Source organism: Erpetoichthys calabaricus, chromosome 8, assembly GCF_900747795.2.
Source record: "Erpetoichthys calabaricus chromosome 8, fErpCal1.3, whole genome shotgun sequence".
In the NCBI taxonomy this organism is placed as follows: Eukaryota; Metazoa; Chordata; class Cladistia; order Polypteriformes; family Polypteridae; genus Erpetoichthys; species Erpetoichthys calabaricus.
In genome coordinates this window covers 58,313,366-58,327,853 of record NC_041401.2, presented here as the reverse complement: position 1 = coordinate 58,327,853, position 14,488 = coordinate 58,313,366, and the positions used below count along the sequence as shown (strand labels likewise).

The 14,488-nt window shown below is 39.9% G+C and overlaps 1 protein-coding gene across 1 annotated transcript in view; it reads right to left on the bottom strand.

Annotated features, from left to right (window-relative positions):
* Positions 1-11,761, bottom strand: part of tmem163a (transmembrane protein 163a) — a 341,502-nt gene extending 329,741 nt beyond the window's left edge. The window contains 1 exon segment of the mRNA XM_028806568.2: positions 11,138-11,761. Within this exon segment, the coding sequence (XP_028662401.2) occupies positions 11,138-11,342 (205 nt within the window). The 5' untranslated portion in view covers positions 11,343-11,761.
* Between the last annotated feature and the right edge of the window lie 2,727 nt (positions 11,762-14,488).

Sequence of the window (14,488 nt, the reverse complement as noted above, 5' to 3'; positions counted from 1 at the left end):
CATACCATAAGCCCCAGTTTCAGCTGAAAGGCTGGTTATGTATTCATTTTCAAAAAGATTAATTAGAAAACAATAAGGCCCAGCCAATAAAAACTAAAGTAGTTGATTAAATATTTTATATATTTTTTTTATTAAAAGATTTTCAAGCATGATTACCCTGATTCAGGGTGAATCCTATACCAGAAGCATTAAGCAGACCACCCCAGGGTGATAATGTAATGATTCCTATAGAGAAGAGAACCACATTCATAACAAAAGCCCATAATGAACAGCAGAAATATGAATTTCTAAACTGTAGTTTTGAAAACTGTCCAGTTTGTACTATTTATTGACCCATTACATTTTGCCTGAAGAAGGGGCCTGAGTAGCCTTGAAGGCTTGCATATTGTAATATTTTTAGTTAGCCAATAAAAGGTGTCTTTTTGCTTGACTTCTCACTACATCCATAATGGCTAACACGGTACAACACTCTAGTTCCACTTATTTTTTAATTTGCAACATCCAAATGAGGGATGACGGTACCAATTTCTACAGTGCTGGGTGCAAAATGGAAACCACCCTTGCACAGGGCATAAGGGCATCTTGCATACATATGTGCACATGTTTGGTTGGAAATCAGGGTACCCAAAGAATGCAGACATGGGAAGAAAGTGAGAGACCGGGTCACAGTTTGAACCAAAGATTCTAAAGTCAACAAGGCTAATCACTGTGCCATCGTGCTGTGCCTTAACATTTGTCAAAAAGAGAAAATCGTCTGGATGTGATTTTGACAAAGTGCCAAATATGGGGGATTCAGGGGGGGATCTGGGATCCACTACTCAAACCTTTGGATCACATGAAAACCTGAAAATCAACATAATGGACAATCTCAAAATAATTTTAAAAAGTGATGGTGCTACAAATCATTTGGTGTCCATTAATGGGTTTGCAAGAAGGTGTTTAGCAGATTGTGGACTGCTCTTCACAGGCAGGGCAGGGTTAGAAGGGTTAGAAGGCTGAGAGGCTTGGAGAGACAGCAACCCTTTCAGCAGTGTGGAGAAGCAGGTCGTTTGACAAGCCTTGAAGGAATTCTGAGGGTGTAGGCTAATGATAAGAAAGGCATAAATAGGAGCTCCATACAGGCCTTAGCGATTGTCTTGGTCTTAGTAAAGTTGAGAAGTTCGACAATGGATAGCAGAAACTAATGGAGACTGCGGATACTGACTGTATTCATGTTGAAGGAATACACTGCACTGTCCTCAAAATGATTTGGTTCTGCTTCCTATGCTATTAGCTAAAGCCAATGTCACATTACACGATTTCTAATCATGGGGTAACTCAGATTTACCAATCGCAGTCACTGATCACCAGACCAGGTAAATTTAAATGATCGGAAATCGCTGCCCGTGTCTACTTCCCCACGCAGTCATGTTCACCCTATTTTATCGCAGCCAATAATGTACTGCCTGATGGAGTTTGCACTGTACGAAGAGTTCACATGTTAATAGGTATGTCGAGCTCAGCCACAGTCATGTTTCTTTCTTTTTTCCATTCTACTCTTGTTTTTTTTCATGGAGGTGGGATTACATCAGGGATTGGCTCTGAGCCCTTTCTTATTTGCAATGGTGATGGACAGGTTGACAGACGAGAGTAGACAGGAGTCCCTGTGGACTATGATGCTTGCTGATGACATTGTGATCTGTAGCGAAAGTAGGGAGCACGTTAAGGAGACCCTGGAGAAGTGGAGATATGCTCTGGAGAGGAGAGGAATGAAGGTGAATAGGACCAAGACAGAATACACATGTGTGAATGGTGTAAAGGTCAGTGAAATGGTGAGGATGCTGGGAGTAGAGTTGGCGAAGATGGATGAGTTTGAATACTTGGGATCAACAGTACAGAGTAATGGGGATTGTGGAAGAGAGGTGAAAAAGAGAGTGCAGGCAAGGTGGAATGGATGGAGAAGAGTGTCAGGAGTGATTTGTGACAGACGGGTATCAGCAAGAGTGAAAGGGAAGGTCTACAGGACGGTAGTGAGACCAGCTATGTTATATGGGTTGGAGATGGTGGCACTGACCAGAAAGCAGGAGTCAGAACTGGAGGTAGCAGAGTTAAAGATGCTAAGATTTGCACTGGGTGTGACGAAGATGGATAGGATTAGAAATGAGTACGTTAGAGGGTCAGCTCAACTTGGGAGACAAAGCCAGAGAGTTGAGATTGCATTGGTTTAGACATGTGCAGAGGAGAGATGCGGAGTATATTGGGAGAAGGATGTTAAGGATAGAGCTGCCAGGAAAAAGGAAAAGATGAAGGCCTAAGAGAAGGTTTATGGATGTGCTGAGAGAGGATATGCAGGTGGTGGGTGTAACAGAGCAAGAAGCAGAAGGCAGGAAGATATAGAACAAGGTGATCCGTTGTGGCAACCCCTAACAGGAGCAGCCGAAACAAGAAGAAGAAGACTCATGTTTGTTGTGTATAAGACAGACGAGTCGCTCTTCTGTTTGCAAGGTTCAAAACGTATATGGTCCTTATTCCTCGTAGTTACATTCTATGTATTGTACTTCAGGATGAGAATTCATTGTTTGGTAGCTCTCATGCACACAGAGCCTGCTCCTTTGACTTGGACTTTATCAGAGTGAGTTGTAGGCTAGTAGAAAAGTGAGTAGTTGGACATGTCACATTAGGTGATTTGATGAACAGTAGCATGCTGCCTACTGCCTCTGAATCACGAAGATTATGTAAATGAAGGTTGTGACTGACAATAACTGGAAAAGCGTAACATTGCCTTTACTCGAGCTGCAGCTCTAATCTGTTTGTAGGGGAAAATTGGTTCACAGAGCCAAATATCTTAACCTGCCTGATGAAATATCAGTTAGACTGTTTTATACACACAGCATCCATATTTCTCCTAATAAGTGTCTCTTCTGCATGATGCTGATCAGAAGTACCAAGTAGCTTGTGTATGCAGTTTGCGTATCTCTGTGATGTGATTAGTTGACTTATGATATTCATATCTGAGGAACTGCATTCCATATAGCTAACTGTATTGTCCACAGTGCCAGAGTAAGATTTCATTGTTCAGTCAACAATGGAGCATTAATGGAATCCCCCCTGATTACCACGGGGTATTTCACACACTGCATTTAGGCTGTGGCTGTGTCCACAATGAAATAGGATAATGCTGGAAGTAATGTCTTTGATTTACTTTCATTTGCAAAGCCATGTCAAGATTTGATTAATCGCTGTTTTTCCTCCAGTTGGTTCACAGCGGCTAGAGTAAATGTGAGCAGAGGATAGCCACTCCACGTCTTCATTACTTCCTAACATATGACCCTGCTCAAACATGATTTATAATGACAGCCACATTTAACATAGCAATGATTTCCATTCACTTGCATGTCAAGACAAAAATACAGTTGCAAGAAAGCAATAAAGCCATGTCTCCCCAGCCATTACACTGCTTCAACCATCCATTTAACCATTTATCTATTGTGTTTGTTATTCCTGAGCTTAGTTATTTTTCTCAATAATGACATTAAAAAATATGTTTTAGGTGTGAAAAGCAAAAGTAATGTATGCATTTTTAGCATGCTACAATTCATATATTTCCCACAAATTTCATCAATGTCTAATGGCTAATCATAAATGAAACTTGCCAATAGCATGTGAATGTATATTCTGTATTTATGCCAACAATACACGCCAACTCATTGACCTCTAGCACTGACAGTTATTGGCTTTTAAAGCATAGTGAAAAATGAGCACCCCTCCAACTGTAAACTGACCTTTGGTGCCTTATTTGTATATCAAGCTAATTGCCAATATACCACTGTGGCAAGATAGATATTTTAGTCCACAAAGTCCAATATGATCACTACGTCTAGGCATTGAACACTTCTCTAATCTGTTGTGCATGGAATGAAGATGAAAACGAGCTTCACTTAGGGATGCTGGTTGACTGCAGTCATTTCCAGCCATGGCAACTGCATCAGTGCATCTTCTGGCTGACAGCAGTCAGTGTTCACCAACGTCAGGTCATGCATCCATATATGATCTCTCCTGCTACTTATTCCATGAACTGTGACCTGAAATTAATGGAAAATACCTCTTTGCTACAAGCTTTAATGGGAAATTAAAAGTGTTCGTACTCTTAGATGGAATAAAACATAGCAGATAAGATCCTTGGAATTTGTAGTTGATTATGAATCTTCTTTAAAGAACTGATCCGAACAACCTTGAAAGAGCCAGTGCTGATGTCATCAGGCCCAAGACTGGATGTGATACCATTTGGAACAATCATGCAGATTTCAACAGTTACTCATACACCAGTAATTTAGAGTCACCAGTTAGAATTACGTCCACACATTGTGGGATGTGGGGAAAATATTGAAAAAACCACAGATAATATGACAATGTACATAGTGTCATACACGTGCGAGTAGGAGGAAGCTGTATGGACCAAGTGAGGGTAATTCCACACCAGGCCAGGAGGTGGCGGGGTGCACTAAACCTTCTTCTGTTATCTCTACAGACCAAACATGGGAAAACCTGTCTAACTCATCCCTAAAGATGTCACTTCCGGTTCTGGCAACTAGAAGAATGTCACTTCTGGTTATGACGTCAGAAGGAGGTCACTTCCGGTTCACACACATCACTTCCGGTCTTGGCATTTAAAGCCGCCATCTTAACAACTATTCATCAGTTCTTGTTTGGACTCCATCAAAGACACTACTGTCTTTCTCTCAAAACCCATTGCAGCCAGGGATAATATATGGGTGACTGCCCCAAACCTTTTTAAGTGTGTCGAGTCTGCTCATTTCACAATAGATAATAACTAAGCCAAGAATCAAAGGCAGGTAAGTGGAGCTGAGAAGCAGCAGTAGCTATCACTGTGCCTCCATTCCATCCCGGAACAAATTAGAAATTCAATGTTAGTGCAGATGGACAAACTGGTCCATCATAATGAATCATTGTAAATGGAATCAACTCAAGGTTGGGTCTGAAAACAAGAGAAGAAAGACAGAAAGGTAATATGGACTTCCAGACTCTGCACTTGTAAACCCTGTGAAACTGCAGCCTCCTTTCAATAAAATAATTTAGTCTCACATCTGCAACCTACTGTGACTCATACTATTAGAGCACTTTATTTATGAAATTAGAATACACCATCTATTGTACATTTTTGAATTTATAGTTAATTTTTGATACTACATGACAGTACAAAAGTATGAAAGATCCATATTCTTTCTAACATTGGAAAAACTAACATTTTTTTGTGATAAATTGTGGAGTTTAAGATATTGATTGTATAGCAAAAAAGAAAAAGGCAATACTGGCACATGAATTCTAAAACAGTGGAGAGCTTTGAGGCAGAAGCAGACACAAGGATGGAAGTAGTTAGCCTTGGTTAGCAGTCAATGGTAATAAGAATAAATCAAGGAGCAAATCACATCATAGATATGTTGCCAATGCGACATGTAAACTAATGTTTTACTACAGTAAGAAGTGCTAAGCATTTTACAAGAGTGATAAAATGCAGCCATGACAATTCTAACCGGTTTTATAGACCGGGCTGTTGTAACGATTTAATTCCACCAACTGGCCATCATACTCTGGGATGATAAATGTAGAGCCAACTATCCCTTTAATTCTGCAGCTTGACTGCACATTTTGGTGAATGTTTGTGTCTCATTTTTCCCTAATTTTGCATATTACTGAAGGTTTCAAGCTTCCCTGCTGACTAGTGACCTTTCCACCACTGTCTGCCATGCCATTTCCCAGCTGCACTCTGACACTTGTATGTATGGTAAATCTCCCTGGGACATCAAACTAATCACAGGAGCTGCTCTTACGCTGTACAAAACACTCAGTGAAAATTCTCCTCTTTCTTCTGAACAGCTGATCACTCTGCACCTACTTAGCTCAATCTGACCACAGCGTTACATGCAAATACTTTCGCTTGACATACATCTTTTAATCTTAAAATGTTGAAATATATAGAAAGGTCTGCTAAGATGAAACCACGGCCACAGAGAGGCAATAATTGCAGTCAGTCTTTAGGTTGAAACTGTGTAAATCATGAAATCACTCAGAACCCAGTCAAACCCAGCTTCAAATGTGAAGAGTCACATAGTGCATCATTACATGTACCTTATTGATATCTCTGTTATACTTTATAAAATCCTGGCACAGGATTACACACAGCAGTATAAAGCCTTCCATACTACTACCATATCAGCTCTGTCATGGACAATGCCATCCCCACCCGGTTCCTCCCATCCTTTAGTTTTTTCTTGGCATTTAATACTAATCTCAGCCTCACTGAATATTTCATGGCATATTCATTTCTAACAACCTCTTCTGTATGACATTTGGGTCACAGCACGTGGACAGTTGTTAAGTAGGAAGGATAAGGAAAACCCTTGTGACTGAGTGACATTTGCCTGCCAGCTCAGGAAATGCTGTAAAAGGGAACATTTCCAAATAAAAACGAAACCCACAATGCCAGTCTGTCAAATAATCATGAAGGGCATGAAGCAATAAAGCAGACGTATCAGAACCAGTGGAAGTTTCAAGTGTGATTACACTTATAACGATGCATAATGGAATTTGCCCAAACACAGAAGAAATTATCTTAAACAGTGCAATTGTACAAAATAATTGTTTGTAACACACTCTCTCTCTCTCTCTCTCTCTCTTTCTCTCTCTCTCTCTCTCTCTATATATATGTACATTTTACATATAAATTACTATTAATTTTTGTGGCTGTATGTAGGGTGTTTGATATCTACAGTATGAAGTATACAAATGTATAACACATATAAAAGTCTTAAAATAATTATATAAATAAAATATGCAGTGTGTGTTTTATATATATATATGTATATATATATATATATATATATATATATATATATATATATATATATATATATATATATATATATATACAGTGCATCCGGAAAGTATTCACAGTGCATCACTTTTTCCACATTTTGTTATGACAACGTGAAATAAATTTACTTGAGATTTTTCCAAATTTATTAAAAATAAAAAAACTGAGAAAGCATATGTACATAAGTATTCACAGCCTTTGCCATGAAGCTCAAAATTGAGCTCAGGTGCATCCTGTTTCCCCTGATCATCCTTGAGATGTTTTCTGCAGCTTAATTGGAGTCCACCTGTGGTAAATTCAGTTGATTGGACATGATTTGGAAAGGCACACACCTGTCTATATAAGGTCCCACAGTTGACAGTTCATGTCAGAGCACAAACCAAGCATGAAGTCAAAGGAATTGTCTGTAGACCTCCAAGACAGGATTGTCTTGAGGCACAAATCTGGGGAAGGTTACAGAAAATTTCTGCTGCTTTGAAGGTCCCAATAAGCACAGTGGCCTCCATCATCCATAAGTGGAAGAAGTTCGAAACCACCAGGATTCTTCCTAGAGCTGGCTGGCCGGCCATCTAAACTGAGCGAACGGGGGAGAAGGGCCTTAGTCAGGGAGGTGACCAAGAACCCGATGGTCACTCTGTCAGAGCTCCAGAGGTCCTCTGTGGAGAGAGGAGAACCTTCCAGAAGGACAACCATCTCTGCAGCAATCCACCAATCAGGCCTGTATGGTAGAGTGGCCAGACGGAAGCCACTCCTTAGTAAAAGGCACATGGCAGCCCGCCTGGAGTTTGCCAAAAGGCACCCGAAGGACTTTCAGACCATGAGAAAGAAAATTCTCTGGTCTGATGAGACAAAGATTGAACTCTTTGGTGTGAATGCCAGGCGTCACGTTTGGAGGAAACCAGGCACCACTCATCACCAGGTCAATACCATCCCTACAGTGAAGCATGATGGTGGCAACATCATGCTGTGGGGATGTTTTTCAGCGGCAGGGACTGGGAGACTAGTCAGGATAAAGGGAAAAATGACTGCAGCAATGTACAGAGACATCCTGGATGAAGACCTGCTCCAGAGCACTCTTGACCTAAGACTGGGGCGACGGTTCATCTTTCAGCAAGACAACGACCCTAAGCACACAGCCAAGATATCAAAGGAGTGGCTTCAGGACAACTCTGTGAATGTCCCTGAGTGGCCCAGCCTTGAATCCGATTGAACATCTCTGGAGAGATCTTAAAATGGCTGTGCACCGACGCTTCCCCTCCAACCTGATGGAGCTTGAGAGGTGCTGCAAAGAGGAATGGGCGAAACTGGCCAAGGATAGGTGTGCCAAGCTTGTGGCATCATATTCAAAAAGACTTGAGGCTGTAATTGTGCATCGGCAAAGTATTGAGCAAAGGCTGTGAATACTAATGTACATGTGATTTCTCAGTTTTTTTATTTTTAATAAATTTGCAAAAACCTCAAGTAAACTTTTTTCACGTTGTCATTATGGGGTGTTGTGTGTAGAATTCTGAGTAAAAAAATGAATTTAATCCATTTTGGAATAAGGCTGTAACATAACCAAATGTGGAAAAAGTGATGCGCTGTGAATACTTTCCGGATGCACTGTACATAAATTATTTCCGCCATTCAAATGTTAACATAATTTTCACTCACCCTATACATATATATCCTCTGATGATGACACCTGGTAGGTTGTCAAAAGCTTAGGAATAAAAAACTATATTAAGATATGTGATTAATTTTCTCCCTTTGCAGATTGCTAGCTATATATATGCAAACCGTATCACAGACCTTCGCTTCCATGTGTATATATATATATATATATATATATATATATATATATATATATATATATATATATATATATATATATATATATATATATACTGTATATAATATATATATATAAATGCACATACACACAAACATACATATAAGTATATAGACATCTATTTTCTGATGTACAGCGGCTGCTAATTCTGCCTCACAGCTGCATATCCCAGCCCAGGCACAACTTATAGCTGTTATGGCTGTATTTTATTACTCATGTAAAATGCTAACTTATTTAGCACCTCTCATTTACATTGCATGTTGTGGAGATGTGTATGAATGGCTGCTTGGTCTATTCTTATTACAAGTGCCTGCTGTTATAAGTTTATATTTTACAATAGTGTCATTACAAGCTTCATTGTGGTTGTAGATTCACTAGGCACTCTAATTTCCTTCCATATTCTAAAGGTGTTCAAATGGTTCTGTGTCATCGAGTGTTGATCGGACTGCTGTCTCATCCAGCGCTGGTTTCTGCTTTGCATCTTATGCTGACATGATAGGCCTTGACCTCCCTTAAAATTATACTGCACAAGTCCGGTTTATAAAATGAGTGAATGAAAGTATTTAGTTTTAGCTTGGCATACTGTCCGCAATATAAGCCTGCAAGTCACAGGGAGCTTGTCAAAGGTTAGTTTAATATGATTTTTTAAAGAAAACAAAAAAGCTCAACTATACATTTTAATTGCCAGGACTCATTATTATGATCTACTTCTGAAATTGAAGTGTAATATATGTTATTGCCTGTGATGAACAGGTTTTGGTTGGCTCTATGAAGTAATACAGAATATAGCAGAGTGGGACTCTGTGACAACAGCTGCACTGATACTCAAAGTGGTCCCTTTAAAATGTATAACATGACAAACAAAATTTCTATCTTTCATATATATATATATATATATATATATTTATATATGTGTGTGTGTGTGTTTTACTTACAAAAACAGAATGGAAAAAGGTAAAAACATTGAGAATGGGGCTGAATTTGCTGTACCATATATATATATATACATCCATCCATCCATTTTCCAACCTGCTATATCCTAACACAGGGTCATGGGGGTCTGCTGGAACCAATCCCAGGCAGGGCGCCAACCCACCGCAGGACACACCCACCCAGCACACACCCACACTAGGGACAATTTAGGATCGCCAATGCACCTAACCTTCATGTCTTTGGACTGTGGGAGGAAACTGGAGCACTCAGAGGAAACCCACACAGACATGGGGAGAACATGCAAACTCCACACAGGGAGGACCTGGGAAGTGAACCCAGGTCCCCTAACTGCGAGGCAGCAGCGTTACCACTGCGCCACCGTGTACAGGGTGAACCTTCATATGTGCAAGATGATTTACAGGAATGTCTCAACCTGTTCGCCATCATGTTCAACACATATATCATATGTGGCACATAAATTGTCCACAAAAATTGTATAAAAGTATATACATAGCAGTACCATTAGTGTTAACATAATTTTGACTCACCCTGTATAATTTATATATTTATATAAATTTTATTTATATATATAAACATTTTTTTATAGTTCTTACTAATGACCTTATTATGTCTAGATCCATAATATCTGTAGGTACTATTCTACAATTTCACTTTTTTTCTCCCATAATTCAATTACTACTCTTAAAAATAAACCAAGACATCGATAGTCAAACTTCTGTACATTTTAGGGAGCAATCAAATTATGTAGCATGCTGACAGCACCAGGACAGCAGTGACTGTTGAGGTCCCAGGAGGGAGTGCTAAATTCATATTTTAGACAGCCCAGGAGCATTAGGTTGTGAATTGTCACAGAGAGCTAAAACTGCAAGTGATTCCAATGTAAAGATAAGATGGCTGTGTTTGGACTTGGTCCCCTAGCATACCGATTGGCTGAAAGTGTTAAATAATTTAGAATATACATATCATAAAACAAAGTGGAAACCTTACTGATTCCCCTTAAATGCTTTTGTGATTCCTAAGAACTGACACATCCTCCATGTGTGAGTTCTGAGGAGTACTGAGCCTTCTGTGGCTGAACACCTGCTTGTGGTGCCAACTGCAAAGGTGAACCTCCAGCGCTGCGCTGCGCTCTCCCTCTCTGTTTGATAAACACTGAGCTAGCTATTCATGTTCTGCTTTCAGATCTTCATTTACCTTAACAGTTATTTGACGACTTGGGGTATATAAAAATAAATTTCAACGACTTCGATAACGGAAGAAATTTTCAAAATAATTCTGCTTAACACTGCTCTTTAAATGAGCCGTGTTTAAGTTATGCAGTAATGAATGGTACATTTGCTGTATTTTTTCCGGAACCATTTAGAAATCTTTTCAAAAGTCATAAATATTAGGGCTACTCTAAGCAGTGGACAGAATTAAATGCCTGTTAATTTCTATATAATTATCTTTTCCCCTTCTTCGTTCTGATCAAGATAACCCACCTCTGTTTTCCACTCCGTCGCTGAATTGCACACTTTCACTTATTTTCATTTCATGGTCCAGGTCCATATTTAGATGGTCTCCGGGGCTTCCTCTCTTAGCTGGATGGCTGTGCTCCGGAGGTGCGCACTGGCCGTTTCTGGCTGAAGGATCCAAGATGACAGGGTCCGGGGCAGTTAACAGATCTGGAGCTGAAGAGTCAGTCATCGTGAGAAGTTTGAGTGCAAATAAAAGACTTAAAATGTATCACCAATACGAGAAATGTAATCATCCAGCAGCGGGATGGGAGACACGGATAAATAACAGAGCGCTCAGAAGTATGTGACTGAGAAAGAAAGAGAGACAGAGTGTGAGAGTGAGAGAGGGAGGGAGAGAGAAGGGCGAGAGAGAGAGAGAGAGAGAGAGAGATAGGGATCAGCGCAATCTCCCCTGCATCAGCATCACATCCCCATCTCTGACACGGACTCGCGAAAGCAAAAACAAGCGTGGCGGCAAGCAGGCTCTAATTAAAAATCAGCTTTCCCAACAAGGCGTTCGCCCAGCACTTAATTTGTAGACATGACCTCCTACAAAAAGGGGCAAAGTCGCTGAGCAGATTTGGGCTGCCTAGCAGACGCCAGTTTGTGTCATGGAGCGGACCGCCTTGTCGTTGGTTTGAGTCTAGTGGAAAAGCAGGGGAAGATTTGAGACTGGCTATGCAGTATCAATCACGCATCGACGTAAATGAATATTTAAAAAACCTTCACTGCAGGCACTGTGTTTGTGTTTGTGTGGCCATGTGGGGGCGGGGATGGGATGGGGGGACGTGTGCGCGTAACTCACCACACTCTAAGCCGGCTGATGAAAAGTCGTATTTCCTCTTTTTGTTGGTACACATAAAATAAACTTCGGTCTCTAAAAAGTCTTATTTCCTCATTTTGTATTGAATAATATGTTCACTATGTGCAGTGGTTCGATACTCATATTGTCTTATTCTGTATGCCATTTTTTGGAATCTCTACTAACAAAATAAAAGCTCCTGTCGCGTTACAGATACTACATATTCGCACTATTTATGGAATATTTATGCACATAATAAAATGCGTGAATCGCGTGGGAGGCGAAATTCCCATCTAAGGGGCACTTAGAGCGCAAGGTGCAGAAATACTGTATATATATATATATATATATATATATATATATATATATATACATATACAGTATATATATATATATATATATATATATATATATATATATATATATATATACATATACAGTATATATATATATATATATATATATATATATATATATATATATATATATATATATATATATACAGTTTAGATTATAATGTCATGGGTGTGCATCTGCGGCTAGGATTTGCAGTCAGTCCAGGCTTCAGCACCCTTCAACCCCTGGTGCCCATCCTGAATACGGACGATAACATGTTCAAATGTATTATTCTTATTCATTCTTTTTATCATTATTAATATAATAATTAACCTGTAACAACTTATTTGCAATTCAGTTGACTAGCGTTCATGCCGGGGTTTGTGCTTGCCCTGCCCCCGCGATGCTACACCATTATAAGCATTCTACAATGTTTTTTTAATGGCATGTTACTGGTTGGAAAGTTTCCTTGCTTAACAAAGTACCATTTCATTTTGTGATGGGTCCTAATATGATTTTTAAGGTACCTAATATGCGGAACATAAGAATCTGCATGGTAGGCTGCCTATGGGATGATACTAGCAAAGCAAGAAATCCTGAACGTATTGTTATAGTATGCAGGAAGAGTCTTTTTTTTTAAACCAGGAAACCATTGGTATTTCACAAATCTGTTATCATCTATTAATAATTATTTATGAAATCAGCTACGGATCTAACTAAATAAAAGTCCTTTTAGGTACCTTCTTGCGAATGGTTCTTTTGGGAACCAAAAATGGTTCACGTTCCCCTGAAGAACCATTGTGGCAATTTTATTTTTAAGAGTGTATAGTTCCGCAATACTGTAAGTTCTAAAAGGGAAAGAAATGGATGGATGTTACAGAAGTTAGCTGTCTGCCAGCTCTAATCTGACTCCGTAAGGCTGAGTGTGGAGTTTATAAGCGTCCCGTCTGGAGCCGAGTCCTGCTTTGAGCCCGACGCCGTGATTTGGATGTACGGGTTCAGCACATGGGTGGATGGATGAATGGATGAATTGTTGTGCCAATTGCCCAATCACATCTAAAATACAGATATAAATTAGAAAGAAAAATAATATATTTATGCGATGATCAAATTTCAAATATTTCTGGGTAAGCGTGCGTATTGCAGATTATATGTTTACGTTTTGAAGAGATAATAAAAGTTCTATATGTTTTGACTTCATAATTTGGTATGAGATCACGTTCCCCCTAGTCCATGCGCTTCGCTGCTTGAAATAAAAGCGGCAGCTCAAATACATAAACACCGTGTCCCCCCAGACATACCTGGGTCGTCGTCACAAGAGAGCGTTCTGTTACTTTACCGTCTCCCCGGTGAGCTGCCTATGCGAGCACCTGCTGTGTATAATACATGAAAGCAGAACTTTTAAGTAAAATGTTGTGTTCGTTTGAATATATTACGACTTTACCATTTACTTACATATTTTTGTCAAAGAGACGTCTAATTAACTAATGGAGTGCTTTTGTGAGTCATGTTAGTGAATAGCTAGAGACGCTGCAGTGAGGCCCTAAAGAACCCCTCCCGTTAATTTAAACGAACACACGAGGTGATCTTTGCCATTCTGCCCTGATGTGCGCCCCTTCAGGGGCTGCGAATTCTAACAGAAGCCCAAAGGGTTTTCGACCTGGGCTGCGGTTTGGACGCGTGACGTCACACGGCCATCTGGAGACACACGTGGGTGCGCATTTCTTCCACGCGCCTCAGGTGCAGAGCCGCATCCCGTGGAGAGTTTTAGTGCGCGCCGCAATAGGGAAAGTGCCTGGGGTCGCAAATACGTGGTGGGGGTGGTGCGAAGAATGTAACGCTAATCACCGTGACGATTGTCTGAAAGGTTGTGTCTGCGCCTTTCCAGATTGGCTTGTAAACAGGAATCTCCAGAAAAATTAAATGTCTGTTTTGATCTGTGCGGCTGCGATCAAGTTAACACACGCGGGGACCGGTAAAGCTGCGAAGTGAAACACGTTTCCAAAAAAAATGCACTAGAATCGGAACCACATGGGCTACGTTTAGTTATAAATATTGAGTTTATTATATAATATGTAAAAAATACCATATCAGGTTACACTGAATGTGAAAAAATCGAGAATGAAGAAATAATGGAACTTCATATACGCGATTGCGGCGCTGCATAATATTGTCCTCAGATAATCCCATTCGTCAGC